Below are 26292 nucleotides of genomic sequence, written 5' to 3'. Positions count from 1 at the left end.
GTAACAGAAGCATACACATTTGTAAACTAGAGCTACACCTTCACATTGTGCTAAAATATATATTAATATAATAATGAAATTATTGTATACAGTGCTCAGGTGCACCACAACTTGTCAGAAAGTGCGTATAAAGTACATGCAGTAATGTAGAAATGTCTGGAAAGTGAACATGCTTGTGTGTGTATGGAGGGGAGAAAATCAGGTGTAGTGTTGGCGAATCTCAGGAAGCATGGAAGTTTTGAAGGATGCAGTGCTCCGACAACTAACAACCGATGCCGGCAGTTTGTTCCATGCTTCAGCAACTCTCAGCGTGAAAAAATGTTTCCTGAAGTCATGGGAGCTGTGCTGTTTTCTGACTTTGTAAATATGTCCACAGGTGTTAGATGGGTGGAGTTTGAAAAGGGGCTCAGAGTTATTGTTTGTAAGATGGTTAATAATTTCATGGGTGTCTGCATATGCAGTAATGTACAAATGTCTGGGAAGTGAACAGTGTATGAGTCAGATACATGCTTGTGTGTGTATGGAGGGGAGAAAATCAAGTGTAGTGTTGGCGAATCTCAGGAAGCATGGAAGTTTTGAAGGATGCAGTGCTCCGACAACTAACAACCGATGCCGGCAGTTTGTTCCATACTTCAGCAACTCTCAGCGTGAAAAAATGTTTCCTGAAGTCATGGGAGCTGTGCTGTTTTCTGACTTTGTAAATGTGTCCACGGGTGTTAGATGGTATATTAAACTACAAAATAGTGGACGATAACACTCCGTCTCTCCAAAATTATAATTGGACATGGTTATTCAGCCCCAGGTCAGCACAAGTGCTCTTTATGTGGTGCAAGTACAAGGGTTCTTTATGTGGCACCAGCATTTGTGGCATAACACATCCTATCTTTCTCAGTAGCATTATATCTAGGACTATGTTACACAACAAAGACCCCATTTTTAACACTTTTGTTACAAAGATTGCTAACATTTTACGGTGTTTCAATTAAATTTGAAAACTCATGAATTTACACTCATTTCATATAATTGTAGCTTTTTAATTAATCAACAGCTAAATTCAACAAAATACAGAATTATTTTAATTTTGTTTAAACATTAGAATAAAACACAGGCGCAGGAGTGGCTGTGTGGTAAGTAGCTTGCTAACCAACCACATGGTTCCGGGTTCAGTCCCACTGCGTGGCACCTTGGGCAAGTGTCTTCTGCTATAGCCCCGGGCCGACCAATGCCTTGTGAGTGGATTTGGTAGACGGAAACTGAAAGAAGCCTGTCGTGTATATATATATATATATATATATATATATATATATATATATATATATATATGTGTGTGTGTGTGTGTGTGTGTGTGTGTTTGTCCCCCTAGCATTGCTTGACAACCGATGCTGGTGTGTTTACACCCCCGTCACTTAGCGGTTCGGCAAAAGAGACCGATAGAATAAGTACTGGGCTTACAAAGAATAAGTCCCGGGGTCGATTTGCTCGACTAAAGGCGGTGCTCCAGCATGGCCGCAGTCAAATGACTGAAACAAGTAAAAGAGTAAGAAAGAGAGTATACATAGAAAATACACAAACACGGACAGGCAAACACATAAATATGCAGGATACATACAGATGCTATTTCTTTATTACCCCTAAGGGTTTACATAGACGGGGACAATAAAATGATTTGGGGGTCATGTGGATGAAATGGAACTATTTACAGTGAAATCGAATGGATTATTTACAATGAAAATGAAATTGAATGAGTTACAAGAACACACGAACAAAAAGGGACATATGAAGTGAAAAGAAGAGGGTAGCCGACCCCACGAGCCCTGTTATTTTAACTGAAACCTTTTGGTAAGGGATCATGCAAGGCCTTTCACACATAGCATCCGTGCAACACGCATCCATCTTTTTTTGAACACAGACTCTGACTGACACATTTTCTCTAGCCCCATCTTCCCTTTCAGATGAAGCATCATCATCATCATTGTTCGACCGTGGTCGAGACAATGGAATTTACTATGCTACGCCAGACTTCACGGTCCATCATGGCATTACGGAGGTCCTGTTGCTGGATGCCTGTATCCCTGGAGATTACATCAGGGTAGGAGAGTGTGCGCCCTCTGGTATTGCGAGTAGATGGCTTCCAGAGAAGAAGAGTAGAAATTACTTCTTTTTCAGCTCTGCAACAATGTCCAGCAAACTGGACTCACACACATACATACATACGTACATGCATAGGCACACACACACACAAACAAACAAACAGGAACGCATCGTAAATAACGGACAGAGTCAAAATATTTGAAAAGGTTGCAAGACGCAACGAAAATTTTAGGAAAATAAAAATAAGAAAGCATTAATAAATCTCTGAACGAGATATAAACAGTAACCGCTCGACAACGTAAAGTGTACTAGCCATCTGAATGTAGCTAGCCACTGGGGGTGGGGTGTTACTGATGCTTTTAGCCCCAGGAGATCAAAATAAGAAAGAAAAGTGGAAATTTTCCCGGTGAGTGTGTTATATTATAAGGCACAAAAAGAAAATGACTCTCCCCAGACACAACAGAATATGCTTCAACACACCAACTCATATAAAGAATCTTGCAAACCAAATCCAAAAACGAAAAAAAAAAATGTAATAGTTTGATGGAAATCACAATGGACAACCATATGAAATATGATAAACAAATTAGTTCAAATATTTTGAGCTGTTATAGTAGTGGGATAGATAGTAGTGGTGCTAAGATGTAGGAAGGCGTGCAGGGAAGATTAATTCGACCAATAAATCACAGAACAATGTTGGCAACGATGGACAGTCAACAAAATAGGTTTCGTAGCCAGAAATAGCAGCCAAATCACGCACAAAGTAGGCAAATTTCATGTATAAAATGTAGGACAGACACAAAGAACCGAGTCGTCAAAAACAAATGACTACAATATTAAAAGACGAAATATTTTCATTGTTTAATTATACTTACAGAAATGTTGTTATAACTCTGTGTGTGGTAGTTGTGAAATATACTTTAAGTGTGTAGAATTGTTGGGAAATGTATTATAACAGTGTGTTGTGGTGGACGAGAAATGTTTAATAACTGTGAATGTTGCTTCTTTAAAAAGAATTCATTAAACAGTGAAAAACTTTGACGCGATCAATTAAAGGGAATACATTTCAGTGCGCATGCGTATGTCGTATTACCGCTTTCCAGCCGCTCACTCTTGCTTCAGTTCTTTTTCTCTCATTCCTTTTGAAAAGATGTCACAAATATTTTTTCCTCCAGGCAAACTACAATGTGGTACCCCATAATCTGTCTGAGTTAAATAATAAATCAGTTAATCGATGGAGTTCCGATTTAAGTACCCCATGGCTTTATGACTATTTTATTTTGGGGAATTTTCTATGCCATATATTAATAGTGGCGTAACTTCGGTATAAGTACCGGATACATTTCAAGAAAGTGTTTTTTTTTACATATGGGGGGGGGGGTGCTATTGAAACGATGTCAGATATATTTTGCCATCTGGGAGGCGGCGAGCTGGCAGAATCGTTAGCACGCCGGGTGAAATGCGTAGCCGTATTTCGTCTGCCGTTACGTTCTGAGTTGAAATTCCGCCGAGGTCGAAATTACCTTTCATCCTTTCGGGGTCGATAAATTAAGTACCTATTTCTTTATTACCCACAAGGGGCTAAACATAGAAGGGACAAACAAGGACAGACATAGGTATTAAGTCGATTACATCGACTCCAGTGCGTAACTGGTACTTAATTTATCGACCCCGAAAGGATGAAAGGTAAAGTCGAATTCGGCGGAATTTGAACTCACAACGTAACGGCAGACGAAATACCGCTAAGGATTTCGCCCGATGTGCTAACCTTTCTACCAGCTCTCCACCTTAAGATGGCAAAATATATATTACATCGTTTCAATAGCATAAATTAAGTACCAGTTTCGCACTGGGGTCGATGTAATCGACTTAACCCGTTTGTCAGTCCCCTCTATGTTTAGCCCCTTGAGGGTAATAAAGAAATTGGTATTGTTAGGTGGAGTCAATGATTACCAATTGTAAGATTGTAACGGTAATTTGTGGTGATTGTTGGAGTCGGCAGTTAGCGATTGCAACGGGTGTTGATGTTGCAGATGAGTAAGATGACAGAAGAACATTGATCGAAATTGTAAAGAAAAATTAATTCATCGTAACTTAGTATGTAGTCAAAACCATAATGGGTTCATTTGTACAATTAGTAAATGGAAAAGCATACGAGGTTAAGAGAGTTAATTTCTTGTTGAGTAAGTGTGTACACGTTCTCATTGTAGTAGTAAGCCATAGATGCTGAGACCCCCTTCGGTCATGATTGCACCTAGAAAGTTACCCTCTCAGGTACAAGTCCAAGCAAGGTTGTTTATGGAAGACCAGCAGTCGCCCATGCATTTACGTTTTATTTATTATTTTGCACTTTACTTAATCATCGTTATATGTTTTTCTTATATTTAATCTTTCTATAATATGCAATTTTCTAGATTGTGCAAATTAATTTTTCATTATTGAATTGATAGGTGTTTTTTTTTCTAATTGATATATATGTGTGTGTGTGTGTGTGTGTGCGCATGTATGTCATCATCATCGTTTAACGCCCGCTTTCCATGCTAGCATGGGTTGGACGGTTCAACTGGGGTCTAGGAAGCCCGAAGGCTGCACCAGGCCAGTCAGATCTGGCAGTGTTTCTACAGCTGGATGCCCTTCCTAATGCCAACCACTCCGTGAGTGTAGTGGGTACTTTTTACGTGCCACCGACACATGTGCCAGACGAGGCTGGCGAACGGCCACGCTTGGATGGTGCTTTTTACATGCCACCGACACAGGTGCCAGACGAGGTTGGCGAACGGCCACACATGGATGGTTTTTACGTGCCACCGGCACGGAGGCCAGTTGATCTGACACTGGCTACGGCCACGTTCGGATGGTTCTCTCACGTGCCACCGGCACTGGCTATGGCCACATTCGGATGGTTCTCTTATGTGCCACTGGCACTGATATCACGTGTATATATATATATATATGTTTATCCCTACCACCATTGCCTGACAAGCGGTGGTATGCTTACATCTCCGTAACTTAATGGTTCAGCAAAACAGACTAATAAAACAATTACCAGGCTTACAAAGAATAAACCCTGGGGTCGATGTGTTTGACTAAAACCTAAGTTGGTGTTTAAGCATTTTCACAGTCAAATGACTGAAACAAGAAAGAGGTGAATGTGTTTATGGCAGGGATGTGCCGCCTGGGTAGGCAGTGTCTACCCTGAATAAAATAGATCGATAATAATAGTTTCCTTTTATGGAAAAACATGCACCAAATTCAATAAAATCAAGAGGGTTACTCTGATTACTATGCATAAAAGTCAATATAATTAATTTTTTTGTAGATCAGGTGGCCATAATTTGCCCCTACCTTTCAATTGCAGCATTAAAGCCATACATATGCTATGTACATTCCTCCAACATTGTTTTCCTTACATACTATATAGGTAGAATTAAATCTGCCTCCAACATGGTTGCATGCCTTATTTTTCTTTGTTTTACAACATTAACATCACCTACTGCCGACCCTGAGTAATTACTGTTAACACATGCCTGGTTTATAGACTTTACCAATTGATTCTTCCCAAATATAACAATATTGGTTTCAACACACTCAAAACAAATTCAAAATCTGGAGGAAATTGCTTTTATTAAAACTATTACAGAGGTAAGTTATCTCAACAGTGTTTAGTTGAGTTAATATAAAACATAGAGTGTGGGAAGGCTCTTATCACACACTGTTATATTTCTTTTCCAATGTACATACATTTAATTATAGAAGACGGTGTTGTTGTTTTAAATTTTCATAGAAAGAAAGAAATTTGACACTAAACCATATTCCTTCATGTGGTAAGCAGAAAATAAAAAAGGTTGGCATCATTAAAAGTTCAAAGAGCTGTAAAAGACAACCTTAGAAAGAGAGCCAATGATGAGTGGCTTGGTTGTTGTCATGGGTAAAGTTCACAAAGCTAAGCCCACCTCATTTCAGGTGGGTACTTAAATGTTTTTTGGTTGTTAAGAAATTCCACATTGCTCCTATAAATATATACCTGTGTGGTCCGGCCTGGAACTGGGTGCATGCTTCAATGAAGCAAGGATACTGGTCGGCCGGATAACCTGAACGAGTCTAGAAAATGTGACTTTTTGTGTGTTTTAAACAAAGAAAAAAGAATTCTGAACATTGTGTTAAGTAAGAGGTTTAATGCCTCATTGTGTCTTTGGGGAAAAGGGAAAAAAGAACATTGTTTTAGAGAAGCAAAAGTCAGCGGGCGCTTTTCGTCTTCTCCCATCATCATCATTTTTGTACCACCATCATTCATACCATCAATGTCCGTGTCCAGCCCGCGAAGCTTCCATCTGTGTGATGCCCTTTTGGCAAATTATATGAAATAAAGAAGTTCCACATTGATACAGTTACACTTTCACCTGGATACATATGTGTCTAGATAAGCCATGACTTTGAGAGAATGATTTACCACAAATATCAGTGATGTGGCTTCTATCCTGTATGAGAACATTTGTGTACTCTTAAATTACTAAGTTGAGAAAATGATCTGCTACAAATATCACATTTATAAGGCTTCTCCCCTGTATGAGTACGTTTATGTATTGTTAAGCTACTACTTACAGAGAATGATTTACCACAGATATCACACTGATATGGCTTCTCACCAGTGTGACTATACTTGTGTGCTTTTAAACTACTACTGTCAGAGAATAACTTCTTACAAATATCACACTGATATGGTTTCTCTCCTGTATGAATACGTCTATGTATTGTTAAGCTAGAACTTACAGAGAATGATTTACTGCAGATATTACACCGATATGGCTTCTCCCCTGTGTGACTACGCTTGTGTGTCATCAAATTACTACTTTGAGAGAATGACTTCCCACAAATATCACACTTATATGGCTTCTTTCCTGTATGAATATACTTGTGTGTTCTTAATCTAGTTCTGTCAGAGAATGACTTCTTACAGACATCACATTGAAATGGTTTCTCTCCTGTATGAATACGTTTGTGAATAGTCAAATAGTCAGAGCGCAAAAAATATTTATTGCAGATATCACACTGGTATGGCTTCTCTCCTGTATGAATACGTTTGTGAGAATTCAAAGCACTGCTTCCAGAGAATGATTTACCACAGATATTACACTGATATGGCTTCTCTCCTGTATGAATACGTTGGTGAGATGTTAAGTGAATATTTTGAGAAAATGATTTACCACAGATATCACAACTGTATGGCTTCTCACCTGTGTGAATACGCCTATGTTTATTTAAATCAACCTTTTGACAGAATGATTTACCACAGATATCACAGTTATATGGCTTCTCTCCTGTATGAATAGATTTATGTACTTTTAAAGCATTACTTTTATGGAATGATTTACCGCATTTATCACAGTGATAAGGCCTCTCTCCTGTATGAATACGTTTGTGTGATCGTAACTGAGAAGTTGAAGGGAATGTTTTACCACAGATATTACACTGATATGGTTTTTCTCCTGTATGTAGACGCTTGTGTATAGTGAAGCATTCATATCGAGAAAATGATTTACTACAGATATCACACTGATATGGCTTCTCTCCCGTATGAATCCGTTTGTGAGCAGTTAACGTATTATTTCGGGTGAAAGATTTACCACAGGTGCCACACTTATATGGTTTCTCTCCTGTATGAATACGTTTGTGTGTAGTTAGGGTTGATGTCAAAGAGAATGATTTACCGCAGACATCACAGTGATACGGCTTCTCTCCTGTATGAATTCGTTTGTGTTTAGTTAAGTCAAAACATTGAGTGAATGATTTACCACAGATATTACAGCAATATGGTTTCTCCCCTGTATGAATTCGCTTGTGAGAATTCAGAGCACTGCCTTCAGAGAATGATTTACCACAGATATCACAGTGATATGGCTTCTCTCCTGTATGAGTACGTCTGTGTGTAGTTAGGCTTCCATTCCGAGAGAAGGATTTGCCACAGATATCACAGTGATATGGTTTCTCTCCTGTGTGAATACGTTTGTGTTCAGTTAACTTATCACTTTCACAGAGTGATTTACCACAGATATCACAGTGATATGGTTTCTCTCCTGTATGAGTACGTTTGTGTTTAGTTAGGTTTCCTTTCTGAGAGAATGATTTGCCACAGATATCACAGTGATATGGCTTCTCCCCTGTATGAGTACGTTTGTGTTTAGTTAGGTATCCATCCTGAGAGAATGATTTCCCACAGATATCACATCCATATTGTTTCTTCCCTGTATGAATACGCTTGTGTTTAAACTGGTTACCTTTCTGGGAGAATGACTTTTCACACGATGGTTTTCCTCCATCTTTAGGCATGTCTTCAAGAAAAAATCAATTTTAAGTTTTTGACGTTTTTGCAATACTTTTCCCTTCGCAAATCAAAATATTTCTATATTTCTATATATTTCTTGTTGATTCTATTTCTATTGTTTATTCTTTACAACTTTTTCTGCTGCTGCATTTCTGTTCAATGTTACCTTTATCTACAATCTCTTATGAAAATTTCTCCAAGTTTAATTAGAGCACACAAACTCACTTTGTATACACTCCAGATTACGGCAGAAATTTTGTTGATAATCTCAGTTCAGAGCAAAATGTCTTTGGAATTTTACAATGAATTCATAGAAACAGTGGTAGCTGTCTCTTCCATATAACATTTACATTCAGTCTTTAAAAGATAGAATGGTTTGAAGGTTCCTCTTCTGTTATGCCAATGTCATCTGTTATTCTGAAATAATGAAGAAACATCAGATTAAAATACAGAGTTAATTGAAAATCAGAGATTTAATAGTAGAAAATTGATAACATTTCTATAGAGATTAATTGCAGGAACAAATATTTACTTTAACGACTGAACATTTTAATTTACTAAAATCTACATAACAGAAGCATACACATTTGTAAACTACACCTTTACATTGTGTTAACATTATATATATGTATATATATATATATATATATATATATAATATATATATATATATATATATATATATATATATATAGATTATAACTAAATAGGATAAAATTTTTTTTTTTCTGGAAAAAAATTTTATCAATGGCCAGCATATCAAAAAATACCTTTAAAGGTTAAATTTATAAATAATTTACAAGATAAGGGCAAAAGAAAAATTCTAATGCCAAATATGCCGAAAAAAAAGACAATAATTGTCAATAAACCATTATAATTTATGCGTCTTGAAACAAACCGATTGAAATCTCAAAAAGATTTGTTATTACCGTATTGGTCCAATTTCGGGGTTAACTCGTAAGAAATTTTCCCCTCTTCAGCGGCAAATACGCTGAAATTTTTTAGAGATTTCTATCGGTTTGTTTCGAGACACATAAATTATAATGATTTATTGACAATTATTGTCTTTTTTTCGGCATTAGAATTTTTCTTTTGCCTTATCTTGTAAATTATATACATATATATATACATATATTATATATATATATATATAGATATATATATATATATATATATATATTAAACTACAAAACAGTCAACAATAAATTTCTCTTTCCAGAAATATAATTGGACATGGTTATTCAGCCCCAGGTCAGCTTTGACTGGACAAACATGATTGAAGACACTCTATCCAAAAATGTCATCATCACCATGATAGAACACATTTTCCATGCTGGTAACTGTTGAACGGTTTGACTTGGAAAATTCACATCGGGGATGTTCCGAGTCCTCTCACCACTTCTCCGTCCGTCGGCGAATTTTTCTTTTTTTGCTTCATATTTGGTTATTAGATGTTTATTTTACACCTAGTGCACTTATTTCAAAAGAAAAAAATTGTGCTGGGGGTGGGGTGCGAGACTCAGATAATTCACACGATCCAGTAACCCCACCTGGTCACGAAAATGAGAAAAGAAATAGTGTAATAGGTGTAACACAACAGGTAGTAAACGAATATGGGCGTAACTTCGGTATAGGTACCGGAAGTACTGGATACATTTCATGACATTTTTTATATATATATGGGGGGTTAGGGTTTGTGTTAGGGTTAGGGGTAGGAGAAAAGGGTTTCTGTTATCTTCAGAAATGTAAAGAAAGCCACTTCCGGTACGTACGGTACCTATACCGAAGGATCGCCCGAATATGAAAAAAACAAAAAAAAAAACAAACAGACAAACAATGCGAGCTTGCGAACGGGGGTGGGGCGGGGGAGAGGACTCGGAAAATTCAGACGTTGACCTTTAAACTCCAGTGTTCGACCAGAGTCACTGGATCGTGTAAATTATTCGAGTCCGCACCCCACCAACCCCCTGTCACAAAAATTGAAGAAAAAAACCCCAAAATTAGTCTACTTGGTGTAAAACAAAGTGTATTAAACGAATATGATGAAAAAAATTTCGACGACAGACGGTGAAGTGGTGAGAGGACTCGGAACATTCTCGATGTGAATTTTCCAAGTCCTCCCCTCCGACCCCCGTTCGCCAGTGCGGATTTTTTTAAATATTCGTTTACTATATATTGTTATATACCTTTTGCACTATTTTATTATTTTTTTTTTGCTCGGGTCGAAACCAAATTAAAATAGGGTGACTGAAGTGTAATACAAAATATTTCTCAAACTAAATCAAAAACAAAAAAACGCGGCAACGATTGACGGTCAACAAAATAGGTTTCGTAGCCAGAAACAGCAGCCAAATCACGCTCAAATCAGCCAAGTTTCATGTATAAAGGGTACGACAGACACAAAGAATCGATTCGTCAAAAACAAATGGGCATTCCTTCGATATAACTCGACAAAATCAAAGCACTTCACTTCGGATATTTCCGTGGAAGCAAATGACAGTCCGATCCTGTTTTCTGCTTGGAAATTTGCGGAATTTACATCCACCCATGAAACAGATAAGAACCAAATATGCGTGGCTTTTTTTTTTCTTCAAGTTTAAAACGAGACATTGCTGGCATAATTTCGTTATATCTAAACTCCACAACCCACGGAAACACCCGAAGTGAAAGGTTTTGGTTTTGTCGAGTTATATCGAAAGAATGCCAACAAATGACTAAAGATGAAATATTTTCATTGTTGAATACTTACGGAAATGTTTTATAAAGGACAGTGTTGTTATAACTGCGTGTGTGTGTGTATGGTAGTTGTGAATAGAATTGCTGAAAAATGTATTATAAAAGCGTGTGCAGTGGACGAGAAATGCTTAATTACTGTGCATGGTGCTTGATTAAAAGGAATTCATTAAGGAGGCAAAAATTGGGAAGTGAAGAAATAAACGGAAGCAATCTTAGTGCGCATGCGTATGTTGTATGGCAGTGCGATAGAAGCTGACCCCTATTTGAGCCCCTTTTCCTCTCAGTGCTATTGAAACGACGTCAGATATATTTTGCTATCTTAACGCTGCGAGCTGGCAGAAGCATTAGCGCGCCGGGCGAAATGCGTAGCCGTATTTCGTCTACCGTTACGTTCTGAGTTCAAATTCCGCCGAGGTCGACTTTGTCTTTCATCCTTTCGGGGTCGATACTTTCTGTCTCCCACACCCCATCAAACACACATACACACACACATGTACATCAATGCTTCCCATGCACGGTAACTTCAAAAGAACTTCCCTCGTCATACCATCGCTTTTTCTTAGTCTCTTTCGCTCTCATTACTTCAAAAGTTCCCTCAAGCCCATATGTAAAAAATTAAAGTTTTTACGGAAATCGACGGAAAGGTCACTAGAAACGAAAGATTGCCAAAACGTTTTCTAGGAAGTAAAGGGTTACTTTACGTCTGGTTAAAATAAACTCCTTTGATCAGGTCTGCACGACCAGGGCAGTCTGGGACTGGGAACTGTTCAGCTGAAGTTAAAGACGTGAGTTCAGTGGTCTTTGGAGAAACTGAAAACAAGGAGCAAAACACAGACCTGTACAACTTCGGTCAAGAGATATCTTCCTCCGAGCTGTTAGAAATAGCAGCCGAATTTGTTTTGAAGTGAAACTGAACAATGCAGTATTGGATTATTTACAACAAAGCGGGATGGCCACGACCAAAATGTCTAATAATTTAGGGTTGATCAAAGGTTAATTTCCAGTTGAAAGAGAAACGACCATAGCTGAATGGTTAACGAAAGTTTGGCGTAGCTGGCACTCTCAAAAGAGGTGTTAACTACTTCAACCACTGTCCCAAAACCATATCACCCTTTGTGCCCTCCCCCCCCCATGTCACCCCCCTGTGTTAAACATGATCGCTTTTTCTTAGTCTCTTTCGCTCTCATTACTTCAAAAGTTCCCTCAAGCCCATATGTAAAAAAATTAAAGTTTTTTTACGGAAATCGACGGAAAGGTCTACTAGAAACGAAAGATTGCCAAAACGTTTCTATGAAGTAAAGGGTTACTTTACGTCTGGTTAAAAATAAACTCCTTTGATCAGGTCTGCACGACCAGGGCAGTCTTGGGACTGGGAACTGTTCAGCTGAAGTTAAAGACGTGAGTTCAGTTGGGTCTTTGGAGAAACTGAAAACAAGGAGCAAACACAGACCTTGTACAACTTCGGTCAAGAGATATCTTCCTCCGAGCTGTTAGAAATAGCAGCCGAATTTTGTTTTGAAGTGAAACTGAACAATGCAGTATTGGATTTACAACAAAGCGGGATGGCCACGACCAAAATGTCTAATAATTTAGGGTTGATCAAAGGTTAATTTCCAGTTGAAAGAGAACGACCATAGCTGAATGGTTAACGAAGTTTGGCGTAGCTGGCACTCTCAAAAGAGTGTGTTAACTACTCACAAACGTATTCACACAGGAGAGAAACCATATCACTGTAATATCTGTGGTAAATCATTCTCTCAAAGCTATGACTTAACTAAACACATACGTGTTCATACAGGAGAGAAGCCATTTCGCTGTGATATTTGTGGTAAATCATTCTCTCGAAATGATACTTTAACATCTCACAAGCGTATCCATACAGAGGAGAAGCCATTTCACTGTGATATCTGTGGTAAATCATTCTCTCAAAGCAATCACTTAACTAAACACATACGTATTCATACAGGTGACAAACCATATGAGTGTGATGTCTGTGGGAAATCATTCTCTGATAGAAGTGCCTTAATTAGTCACGAACGTAATCACACAGGAGATAAACCATTTCGTGTGATATCTGTGGTAAATCATTCCCTACAAACAGTCATTTAACTAAACACAGACGTATTACACAGGAGAGAAACCATTTCACTGTGATATCTGTGGTAAATCATTCTCTCGAAATGATACTTTAACATCTCACAAGCAGATCCATACAGAGGAGAACCCTTCCCCCTTTATTTCAGGATAAAGTAAAAAAACGAAGGAAAGGGATATGGGACTGAAATTTTGATGTTGGGATTGTTGAAAAAATCTTTTCCAGAATCGAAATTTCCATGGCCTAAAAACATGGGATTCCGGAGAAAAAAAACAAAAAGAAATTTCAAAGCCGGGAAAGACTCCGTTTAGATCTTCGCTATGGTTGAGGGTCGATGGTCGAAAAAGTTTGGCGACCCCTGATAAATGGTTGGGAACACCACCTGCTGTGTTTCTAATCATATGTCCGTTTAATGAACAAACATACGATTATATATGCATTCTAATGCTAAGATGTAATTATGTCAGAAATATTTGGCTGCTATTTTTAGCAGGTTCAGTGACCATGCGAAGACACTCTTGTTGAGACGTAATTACTATTTAGCTGGATGAGGTTTTTATCATTTACCTTGGGTGAGATGCAATTAAAGGTGTGAATTAATATAATTTTAACGTCTCTTCGTGTTATATTGGGGACTTTTAATATATGACACCGGTGTCGTTCAAACGCGGGAATAATTATCAACAGCTTCTACACGTGCTTCTAATTAAGACGAATCTAATTATATCAGATGTAGTAATACCTCGTGTTCAGGTGAACGTTGATCTCTATGAATAACACGAAGCGACTTACATGATTTGTGATTTAATATTTCTCTTGATCACAGCTTTAGTTGGTTGATCCCTATTTTACAGGAAAGGGGGGAAAAAGCTTTCAATCGAGGAACTTTGCTCGCCCTTCTTCATATTTCATTTGGACCTTAGATCGAAAGCACGAATTGTTTGTATGCCTGTTGTAGCAAATATTGTGCGCATTTCTACTATCCATGGTGGGAAAAACAAACTGGATTTCAAGAAAGGATCCTGGTGAACAACAAGTATTCTAATGGTAAGTCAAAAAATATATCTACATAGCATTTGTTGCACACTTGTTAACGGAGGTCTGTGATATCTAAGACAAGAAACTGAACCATAGGAGGTTAGTCTGTATCTACAGACATTTGTCAGCTTTTTAAGTATTCCTGAAGACAAGCAGGAAGACCTCCCTCACAACGGGTTTCCTTTTGGTAAACGATATTTCCCCTTTCGACACCCGATTTGTGTAATTTTCTTTTGAGTCCTTTAATCGTTTAATAATGTATATTTTGTCAGTAAATTTAGGGCATAACTACAGAAATGCGGGATTCTTTCTGTTTGGGGAGTTACCAGAATTGAAATTGCAAAAATGTTTATATCATTGTTCTGTGACCCTAACCACATCTTTTCAGGGAGTTCTCAAAAATGAAGCCCCCAAAAATCAAAATATTATTCCCTGCCTAACCTGAACTCATCACATATAAATTTATATAGGTAGATAGATATAGATATGTATATATGTGCGTGCATGAGTAATGTTACACAATGTTAAAGAGTAGTTGTAGTTTACAAATTTTTCCATTTCACCCAATGTTATATGATGTCATCTGTTAATTAATAAAGAAATATTGTAACATTTCTCTTTTGATCTTTCCTCTCTATCTAATTCTGTTTCTTTATTATTTCAGATTTACAGATGACATTGGCATCAAAGAAATTTTCTTTTATAATAATACATCTTCAACATTTTTCATCTTTTAAAGTCTTGCGGAAAAGTTTACACAGAACGCATCGAAGCCTATTTCTATAAATCTTTGTTAGAAATTCTATGAAATGTTTGCTCTGAACTGAGATTAATAGCAACATTTTTCTATTTCATTAGCTGATGCTTTGCATTCTCGTTACTCTTTGATGACTTTCTAAATTTGTAGCATCTTTAGATATCAGTGAAGTTTGCATTGAAAATTTTTGTAAGGAATAAACTATAAAAAGAAGGATAAATATAGGGGTAAAACTTTAATGTGGTGAGAAAGGCCAAGGATTGGATCTATTTTGATTCTTCAAAGAAATGCTGAAAAATATGCGAAAACCATTGTATCGTTGTGATATCTGTGGTAAGTCAACCACTAGAAGTGCTGCCTTAGATAGACACAAGCGTACTCACACAGGAGAAAAACCGTTCCAGTGTGATGTCTGTGGGAAATCATTCTCTCAAAATAGTGTGTTAACTACTCACAAGCGTATTCATACAGGAGAGAAGCAAGTTCACTGTGATATCTGTGGTAAATCATTCTCTAACGGAAGTGCCTTAATTGTACACAGACGTGTTCATACAGGGCAGACACCATATCACTGTAATATCTGTGGTGAATCATTCTCTCAAAGCAGTTGCTTAGCTAAACACCGATGTTTTTATACAAGAGAGAAACTATTTCACTGTGATACCTGTGGCAAATCATTCTCTAGCAGCAATTACCTAACTAGCCACAGACATATTCATACAGGAGAGAAGCTATTTTATTGTGATGTCTGTGGTAAATCATTCTCTGAAAACAGTAACCTAACTACGCACAAACGCATTCACACAGGGGAAAAACCATTTCACTGTGATATCTGTGGTGAATCTTTCTCTGTAAGCAGTAGTTTAGTTGGACACAAACGAAGTCATACAGGAGAAAAGCCGTATCACTGTGATATCTGTGGTAAATCATTCTCTCTAAGCAATCACTTAACTAGACACATACGTATTCATACAGGTGAGAAGCCATATGAGTGTGATGTCTGTGGGAAATCATACTCTGATAGAAGTGCCTTAATGAATCACAAACGTAATCACACAGGAGATAAGCCATTTCCTTGTGATATCTGTGGTAAATCATTCCCTACAAACAGTCGCTTCAATAGACACAGACGTATTCACACTGGAGAGAAACCATTTCACTGTGATATCTGTGGTAAATCATTCTCTCAAAACTGTCAATTAACATCTCACAAACGTATTCATACAGGAGAGTGGCCATTTTGCTGTGATATCTGTGGTAAATCATTCTCTCAAAATTGTCGATTGACTTCTCACAAACGTATTCATACAGGGGAGACACCATATCACTGTGATATCTGTGGTAAATCATTCTTTCAAAGCTGTCAATTAACTTCTCACAAACGTATTCATACAGGTGAGAAGCCATTTTGCTGTGATATCTGTGGTAAATCATTCTCTGACGGAAGTAACTTAATTGTACACAAACGTATTCACACAGGAGAGAAACCATATCAATGTGATGTCTGTGGTAAATCATTTTCTCGAAGTGATAGTTTAACATCTCACAAACGTGTTCATACAGGAGAGAAACCATATCACTGTGATGTCTGTGGTAAATCATTCTCTGAGAAACGTTCCTTAACTGCACACGTATGTATCCATACAAGAATTTGACTGTATTATTTATGAAATGTCTTTGCAGCACACAGTAAGGGACATTTTAAAAGCCTTTCTCCTTGTGGGCATTGTCAGTAAATGATGAACCCTTGGTAACATTCATAATCATCAGGGTTCCTTTTTGAGGTATTGTTAATGATGCCAACCCTTTTCGTAAGCACTTACCTGGGACACACATAGTTTTGCTGGGCACAGGTATTTGTTAGAATTCTGTGTAGAAAATAATTTGTATAACCATAAATATTCCCACTTTAGGAACCACTAGATTAGACAATTGTGAGGAGTGGAAACAGTGATGTGCAGATAAATATAGTTGTGTGTGTAGCAGAATGTAGCAGACACGAGAGGCCCGTTGATATTAAAGCTGAAATCTAAAAGAGGAGAAACGTGTGAGGCAGTGCAGCATCATGAGAGCAGATGGTGGAGAAATCCAGGTGAACATCTTCTAGAGTAACTGGGTTTTTAGGAAGACACAATTTCTTGCATTCTGAAAATATATACTCCATGAAGAAGATTGTGAAATCGTGTGGAGGTGACGTGGTTAAATAAATATGTATTCAACACTGAAACTTGCTGACTTGGTTTTTATATGTACCTAAATATGTATGTTTGATTGCTTCTCGTTTATTAATTGCATCCAAGGTCTTTGATCTTTGTTTGCTTGTTTATTTCAGCTTGCTTCTTATTCCTCTGTGTCAATTTGCTTCTGATGAAGCAATTAGATGAACCAAGCTGCTCTTCTTTGTGTTTCTCTGGGCTGTGGGTTCGTTTAGTATCTCAGATAAAAAGTTGAATACATCGTTAGAGCACATCCAACCCTACGCTTAATAAATCTTTCTGGTTTTGTGTCGAGATATTGAAAAGCTGTGGGCCCTGGAAACCCTAAACCATTGCAGTATTGGATTCTTACCCAAGATGGAAAGTAGAAGGTGTTTGGTACGATGCAGTGGCGTTCAGTCCAGGTGTTACTGTAGGTTTCATTACCAAATTTAGGGGTAGACCTTAAAAAACTATATATCTATATACAACGGGCTTCTTACAGTTTCCGTCATTCAAATCCACTTACAAGGCTTCAGCTGGACCGTGGCTATACTAGAAGACACTTACCCTGGTAAGAACAAATAGGCGAGGCTTCTTTTTCTTCAAGTTTAAAACGAGACATTGCTGGCATAATTTCTTTATATCTATACTCCACAACCCACGGAAACACCCGAAGTGAAACGTTTCGAAGGATCGCCTTGCTGGCATAATTTCGTTATATCTATACTCCACAACCCACGGAAACACCCGAAGTGAAAGGTTTTGGTTTTGTCGAGTTATATCGAAAGAATGCCAACAAATGACTAAAGATGAAATATTTTCATTGTTGAATACTTATGGAGATGTTTTATAAAGGACAGTGTTGTTATAACTGCGTGTGTGTGTATGGTAGTTGTGAATAGAATTGCTGAAAAATGTATTATAAAAGCGTGTGCAGTGGACGATAAATGCTTAATTACTGTGCATGGTGCTTGATTAAAAGGAATTCATTAAGGAGGCAAAAATTGGGAAGTGAAGAAATAAACGGAAGCAATCTTAGTGCGCATGCGTCTGTTGTATGGCAGTGCGATAGAAGCTGACCCCCATTTGAGCCCCTTTTCCTCTCAGTGCTATTGAAACGATGTCAGATATATTTTGCCATCTTAACGCGGCGAGCTGGCAGAAACGTTAGCGCGCCGGGTGAAATGCGTAGCCGTATTTCGTCTGCCGTTACGTTCTGAGTTCAAATTCCGCCGAGGTCGACTTTGCCTTTCATCCTTTCGGGGTCGATAAATTAAGTACCAGTTACGCACTGGAGTCGATATAATCGACTTAATACCTATGTCTGTCCTTGTTTGTCCCCTCTGTGTTTAGGCCCTTGTGGGTAATAAAGAAATAGGTATTGTTAGGTGGAGTCAGTGATTACCAATTGTAACGGTAATTTGTGGTGATTGTTGGAGTCGGCAGTTAGCGATTGCAACGGGTGTTGATGTTGCAGATGAGTAAGATGACAGAAGAACATTGATCGAAATTGTAAACAAAAATTTATTCATCGTAACTTAGTATGTAGTCAAAACCACAATGGGTTGATATGTACAATTAGTAAATGGAAAAGCATACGAGGTTGAGAGAGTTAATTTCTTCTTGAGTAAGTGTGTACACGTTCTCATTGTAGTAGTAAGCCATAGATGCTGAGACCCCCTTCGGTCATGACTGACCGAATGATTGCACCTAGAAAGTTACCCTCTCAGGTACAAGTCCAAGCAAGGTTGTTTATGGAAGACCAGCAGTCACCCATGCATTTACGTTTTATTTATTATTTTGCACTTTACTTAATCATCGTTATATGTTTTTCTTATATTTAATCTTTCTATAATATGCAATTTTCTAGATTGTGTAAATTAATTTTTCATTATTGAATTGATAGGTGTTTTTTTTTTAATTGATATATATATATATGTGTGCGCATGTATGTCATCATCATCGTTTAACGCCCGCTTTCCATGCTAGCATGGGTTGGACGGTTCAACTGGGGTCTGGGAAGCCCGAAGGCTGCACCAGGCCAGTCAGATCTGGCAGTATTTCTACAGCTGGATGCCCTTCCTAATGCCAACCACTCCGTGAGTGTAGTTGGTACTTTTTACGTGCCTGACAGGGCTGGCGAACAGCCACGCATGGATGGTGGTTTTTACGTGCCACTGGCACGGAGACTGGACGAGGCTTGCAACGGCCACAATCGGATGGTGTTTGTTATGTGCCACCGGCACGGAGGCCAGTCGATCTGGTGCTGGCTACGGCCACGTTCGGATGGTTCTCTCACGTGCCACCGGCACTGGCTATGGCCACATTCGGATGGTTCTCTTATGTGCCACTGGCACTGATATCACGTGTATATATATATACATATGTTTATCCCTACCACCATTGCCTGACAAGCGGTGGTATGCTTACATCTCCGTAACTTAGTGGTTCAGCAAAACAGACTAATAAAACAATTACAAGGCTTACAAAGAATAAATCCTGGGGGTCAATTTGTTCGACTAAAACCTAAGTTGGTGTTTAAGCATTTTCACAGTCAAATGACTGAAACAAGAAAGAGGTGAATGTGTTTATGGCAGGGATGTGCCGCCTGGGTAGGCAGTGTCTACCCTGGAGAAAATAGATCGATAATAATAGTTTCCTTTTATGGCAAAACATGCACCAAATTCAATAAAATCAAGAGGGTTACTCTGATTACTATGCATAAAATACAAAATAGTTAATTTTTTTGTAGATCAGGTGGCCATAATTTGCCCCTACCTTTCAATTGCAGCATTAAAGCCATACATATGCTATGTACATTCCTCCAACATTGTTTTCCTTACATACTATATAGGTAGAATTAAATCTGCCTCCAACATGGTTGCACGCCTTATTTTTCTTTGTTTTACAACATTAGCATCACCTACTGTCGACCCTGAGTAATTACTGTTAACACATGCCTGGTTTATAGACTTTACCAATTGATTCTTCCCAAATATAACAATATTGGTTTCAACACACTCAAAACAAATTCAAAATCTGGAGGAAATTGCTTTTATTAAAACTATTACAGAGGTAAGTCATCTCAACAGAGGTAAGTTGAGTTAATATAAAACATAGAGTGTGGGAAGGCTCTTATCACACACTGTTATATTTCTTTTCCAATGTACATACATTTAATTATAGAAATTGATCAATGGAAATTGCAGATATGTTACCAATGCCGGTGGCATGTAAGAGATCCATCCGTTTCGCGACCGTTGCCAGCACCGCCCCAACTGGCCTCGTTCCGGTGGCACGTAAAAAGCACCATCCGTTCGTGTCCGTTGCCAGCCTTGCCTGGCCCCGTGCCGGTGGCACATAAAAAGCACCATCCGTTCGTGGCCGTTTGCCAGCTCTGTCTGGCACATGTGCGGGTGGCACGTAAAAAGCACCCACTACACTCACGGAGTGGTTGGCATTAGGAAGGGCATCCAGCTGTAGAAACTCTGCCAGATCTGACTGGGCCTGATGAAGCTTTTTGGCTTCACAGACCCCAGTTGAACCGTCCAACCCATGCTAGCATGGAAAGCGGACACTAAACGAAGATGATGATGATGATGAAGACGGTGTTTGTTTTTAAATTTAAAATAGAAAGAAAGAAATTTGACACTAAACCATATTCCTTCAAGCAGAAAATAAAAAAGGTTGGCATCATTAAAAGTTCAAACAGCTGTAAAAGACAACCTCAGAAAGAGAGCCAATGATGGGTGGCTTGGTTGTTGTCATGGGTAAAGTTCACAAAGCTAAGCCCACCTCATTTCAGCAGGAACTCAAATGTTTGTTGATACAGTTACACTTTCATCTAGATACATCTGTGTCCAGTTAAGCCATGACTTTGAGAGAATGATTTACCACAAATATCAGTGATGTGGCTTCTATCCTGTATGAGGACATTTGTGTAATCTTAAATTACTAAGTTGAGAAAATGATCTGCTACAAATATCACATTTATAAGGCTTCTCCCCTGTATGAGTACGTTTATGTTTTGTTAAGTTCCTACTTCTAGCGAATGATTTACCACAGATATCACACTGATATGGCTTCTCACCAGTGTGACTACGCTTGTGTGCTCTTAAACTACTACTGTCAGAGAATGACTTCTTACAAATATCACACTTATATGGCTTCTTTCCTGTATGAGTACGCTTGTGTATTGTTAAGCCAGAACTTACAGCGAATGATTTACTGCAGATATCGCACTGATAGGGTTTCTCTCCTGTATGAATACGTTTATGAACTGTTAAGCTAGAACTTACAGAGAATGATTTACCGCAGATATTACACCGATATGGCTTCTCCCCTGTGTGACTACGCCTGTGTGACATCAAATTACTACTTTGAGAGAATGACTTCCCACAAATATCACACTGGTATGGCTTCTTTTCTGTGTGAATATACTTGTGTGTTCTTAATCTAGTTCTGTCAGAGAATGACTTTTTACAAATATCACACTGAAATGGTTTCTCTCCTGTATGAATACGTTTGTGAATAGTCAAATTGTTATTGTGCGAAAAATATTTATTGCAGATATCACACTGGTATGGCTTCTCTCCTGTATGAATACGTTTGTGAGAATTCAAAGTACTGCTTTCAGAGAATGATTTACCACAGATATTACACTGATATGGCTTCTCTCCTGTATGAATACGCTTGTGTTTAGTTAAGTGAATATTTTGAGGAAATGATTTACCACAGATATCACAACTGTATGGCTTCTCACCTGTGTGAATACGCCTATGTTTATTTAAATCAACCTTTTGACAGAATGATTTACCACAGATATCACAGTTATATGGCTTCTCTCCTGTATGAATAGATTTATGTACTTTTAAAGCATTACTTTTAAAGAATGATTTACCGCATATATCACACTGATATGGCTTGTCTCTCGTATGAATCCGTTTGTGAGAAGTTAACGTATAATTTCGGGCGAAAGATTTACCACAGGTGCCACACTTATATGGTTTCTCTCCTGTATGAATACGTTTGTGTGTAGTTAGGCTTGATGACAAAGAGAATGATTTACCGCAGACATCACAGTGATACGGCTTCTCTCCTGTATGAGTTCGTTTGTGTTTAGTTAAGTCAAAACCTTGAGCGAATGATTTACCACAGATATTACAGCAATATGGTTTCTCCCCTGTATGAATTCGCTTGTGAGACTTCAGAGCATCGCTTTTAGAGAATGATTTACCACAAATATCACAGTGATATGGCTTCTCTTCTGCATGAGTACGTTGGTGAGATGTTAACACACCCCTTGCAGAGAATGATTTACTACAGATATCACACTGATATGGCTTCTCTCCTGTATGAATACGTTGGTGAGATGTTAAAGAATTATTTCTGATGAAAGATTTACCACAAATGTCACAATGAAATGGTCTCTCTCCTGTATGAATACGTTTATGTGCAGTTAGGCCTCCATTCGTAGAGAATGATTTACCACAGATATTACAGGGATATGGCTTCTCTCCTGTATGAATTCGCTTGTGAGATATGAAAGTACCACTTTGAGAGAATGATTTACCACAAATACCACAGTGATACGGCTTCTCTCCTGTATGAGTACGTTGGTGAGATTTTAACACACCACTTGCAGAGAATGATTTACCACAGATATCACAGTGATACGGCTTCTGTCCTGTATGAATTCGCTTATGTTTAGTTAAATCATTACCTTGAGAGAATGATTTACCACGAATACCACAGTGATTTGGTGTCTCACCTGTATGAATACGTTTGTGTGTAGTTAGGCTTGCATTCTGACAGAACGACTTGCCACAGATGTTACATTGATACGGCTTTTCTCCTGTATGAACACGGCGGTGAGATATTAAGTTGGTATGTACAGAGAATGATTTACCAAAGATATCACAGCAATACGGATTCTCTCCTGTATGAATTCGCTTGTGGAAATATAAAGCACTCCCTCCAGAGAACGATTTACCACAAGCACCACAGTGATATGGTTTCTCTCCTGTATGAGTACGTTTGTGTGAAGTTAGGTTTCCATTCTGAGAGAAGGATTTCCCACAGATATCACATCTATATGGCTTTTCTCCCGTATGAACTCGACGGTGAGATGTTAAGTTGCCACGTACAGAGAATGATTTCCCACAGATATCACATCCATATGGCTTCTCTTCCGTATGAACTCGTTGGTGAAATGTTAAACTACTACGTAAAGAGAATGATTTCCCACAGATATTGCAGCAAAATTGCTTCTTCCTTGTATTATTGCACTTACGTTTTGTTAGGTTACCATTTTCAGAGAATGACTTTTCACAGATATTAAATTCACATGATGGCTTTCCTCTGTCTTTAGGCATGTCTCCAACAGAAAAATTCCTCTAGTTTTTGCAATATTTATTTCTGAAATAATAATATGTCTATATTTCTATATATTTTTTGTTCCTATTCTTTAATCTTTGCTATTTTTTCAGCTGCTGTATTTCTGTCCAATTTTCCTTTTATCTAAAAACTTCTGAAAATTTATCCAAGTTTTATTAGCACACAAACTCACTTTGTATACACTCCAGATTATGACACAGAAATTTTGCTAATAATCTCAGTTCAGAGCAAAATGTCATTGGAATTTTACAATGAATTCATAGAAATAATGCTAGCTGTCTCTTCCATATAGCATTTACATTCAGTCTTTAAAAGATAGAATGGTTTGAAGGTGCCTCTTCTGTTATGCCAATGTCATCTGTTATTCTGAAATAATGAAAAAAAAAAAAATCAGTTTAAAATATGGAGGCTACTTGAAAAGCAGAGATTTAATAGCGGAAAACTTATACCATTTCTATAGAGATTAATTGCAGAAAGAAATATTTACTTTAACGACTGAACATTTTAATTTACTAAAATTTACATAACAGAAGCATATACATTTGTAAACAAGAGCTACACCTTCACATTGTGCTAAAATGTATTAAACTATAAAATAGTAGACGATAACACTCTCTCTCTCCAAAATTATAATTGGACATGGTTATTCAGCCCCAGGTCAGCTTTGACTGGACAAACATGATTCAAAGCATTCTCTCCAAAAACATCGTCATCACCACCATAGAACACATTGACAATTGTTGAACGATTTGTTTTAATTTGCCTCTTATGGCATGGTTTCTATGGTTTGATGTCCTTCCTTATGCCAGTCACCTTATAGAGTGTACTAAGTGCCAGCAAAAGTGCCCTTTATGTGGCACCATTACAAGTGCTCTTTATGCGGCACCAGCACGCGGTGCTTTTGTCATGGCACCAGCATTTGTAGAAATAACACACAGAGCAACAAGCACGCACGCACAACCCATTGGCTTTGTCTTCCCAATTGACAATTGATAAGACAACATGTGGTCACGGAAATACCGATTCAGTGTTTACATTATTTCGAGTTAAAAGGAAAGATCGCCAAGCACAGGAATCGATGTAATCGACTTATTCACCAGCTAAATTGCTGGCATTGTCAGAAAATTTGAAACCAAATTATAATAGACCGAGTCTAGTGTAATACAAAATATTTCTCAAACTAAACCAGGCGCAGGAGTGGCTGTGTGGTAAGTAGCTGGTTTACCAACCACATGGTTCCGGGTTCAGTCCTACTGCGTGGCACCTTGGGCAAGTGTCTTCTACTATAGCCTCGGGCTGACCAAAGCCTTGTGAGTGGATTTGGTAGACGGAAACTGAAAGAAGCCCGTCGTATATATATATATATGTATATATATATATATATATATATATATATATATATATATGCGTGTATGTGTCTGTTCCCCTAGCATCGCTTGAAAACCGATGCTGGTGTGTTTATGTCGCCATTACTTAGTGGTTCGGCAAAAGAGACCGATAGAATAAGTACTGGGCTTACAAAAGAATAAGTCCCGGGGTCGAGTTGCTCGATTAAAGGCAGTGCTCCAGCATGTCCACAGTCAGATGACTGAAACAAGTAAAAGAGTAAAAGAGTATACAACAAACTAACGTTGCAACGATGGACAGGCAACAAAATAGGCTTCGTAGCCAGAAATAGCAGCCAAATCACGCAGAAAGTAGGCAAATTTCATGTATAAAATGTAGGACAGACACAAAGAATCAATTCGTCAAACACAAATGACTACAATATTAAAAGACGAAATATTTTCATTGTTTAATTATACTTACAGAAATGTTGTTATAACTCTGTGTGTGGTAGTTGTGAAATATACTTTAAGTGAGTAGAATTGTTGATAAAAGGTATTATAAGTGTTTGTGGTGGACGAGAATTGTTTAATAACTGTGAAAGGTGCTTGATTAAAAGGAATTCATTAAACAATGAAAAACTTTGAAGCGATCAATTAACGGGAATACATTTCAGTGCGCATGCGTATGTCTCGCAAACAACTTGCACACACGCAAGTGCTACCAGTTAAAAGCTCCGTATACCGGAAGCTAGCAAGTGTATGGGGGTCATCAGGAGAGAATGCGCGCCGTTTCGGGCCTACCTCTCGACGGCATCAATGCGCACCGGCCCCCCACCCACTCACTGATATTTGAATTAAAGGTAATATTGGAACGACGTCATAAATATTTTGCCACCAGGCAAACTACAATGTGGTACCCCATAATCTGTCTGAGTTCCCTAATCCTAACCCCCATCATTGTATTGTCCCCATCTGTGTTAATCCTTATGGATAATAAAGAAATTTAATCCTAACCCCCCCATATATAAAAAAAAACACTTTCTTGAAATGTATTCGGTACTTATACCGAAGTTACGCATAATAGGCGATCCTTCGGTCAGTTAATCAGCAGAATTCTGTTTTAAGTACCCCAATATAAGGTACTACTAACAAACTATGGACCCGGTGCGCGCACTCGCGCTAGCTAGCCGTAATTAGCCGATCCTACAATGACTACCGCGTATGTTTGTATATCAAGGCTGAATACATATCAAAGAAAATTAAATATTTTTCGAACAAAGTAAAATTTTTTTTTTAATTAAGTAAATAGGCGTAATTTCGGTATAGGTACT

The 26292-nt window shown here is 38.1% G+C and overlaps 2 protein-coding genes across 4 annotated transcripts in view; one reads left to right on the top strand and one right to left on the bottom strand.

Annotated features, from left to right (window-relative positions):
- The window catches only part of LOC115226423 (zinc finger protein 845-like), a 28107-nt gene extending 2415 nt beyond the window's left edge, over window positions 1–25692 (bottom strand). The window contains exons 1-4 of the mRNA XM_029797421.2: window positions 25443–25692; window positions 22942–23999; window positions 8053–8099; window positions 7265–7800 (exon numbers count right to left, since the gene is read on the bottom strand). Coding sequence (XP_029653281.2) covers window positions 7265–7800; window positions 8053–8099; window positions 22942–23611 — 1253 coding nt within the window. The 5' untranslated portion in view covers window positions 23612–23999; window positions 25443–25692. The remainder of the gene's footprint in view (window positions 1–7264; window positions 7801–8052; window positions 8100–22941; window positions 24000–25442) is intronic.
- On the top strand, window positions 12741–17206 carry LOC115226427 (protein krueppel-like). Of its 3 annotated transcripts, none has more exons than XM_036515468.1 (2): window positions 12741–13115; window positions 13282–13426. In XM_036515468.1, exons 1-2 carry the CDS (start codon window positions 12791–12793, stop codon window positions 13395–13397), a joined length of 441 nt encoding a protein of 146 aa, XP_036371361.1. In that variant the 5' UTR covers window positions 12741–12790; the 3' UTR covers window positions 13398–13426. The 3 variants fall into 3 exon arrangements, 2 of the variants coding, with proteins under 2 accessions (XP_036371361.1, XP_036371362.1); XM_036515469.1 differs by lacking the exon at window positions 13282–13426 and adding an exon at window positions 16603–17204 and having other exon boundaries at window positions 12744–13115; XR_005004406.1 differs by adding an exon at window positions 16633–17206 and having other exon boundaries at window positions 12748–13311.
- Window positions 25693–26292: the final 600 nt, after the last annotated feature.

Source organism: Octopus sinensis, linkage group LG30 (genome assembly GCF_006345805.1).
Source record: "Octopus sinensis linkage group LG30, ASM634580v1, whole genome shotgun sequence".
NCBI classification, from domain to species: domain Eukaryota; kingdom Metazoa; phylum Mollusca; class Cephalopoda; order Octopoda; family Octopodidae; genus Octopus; species Octopus sinensis.
The sequence above is the reverse complement of the archived record's forward strand: the minus strand, read 5'-3'. Positions and strand labels throughout refer to the sequence as shown.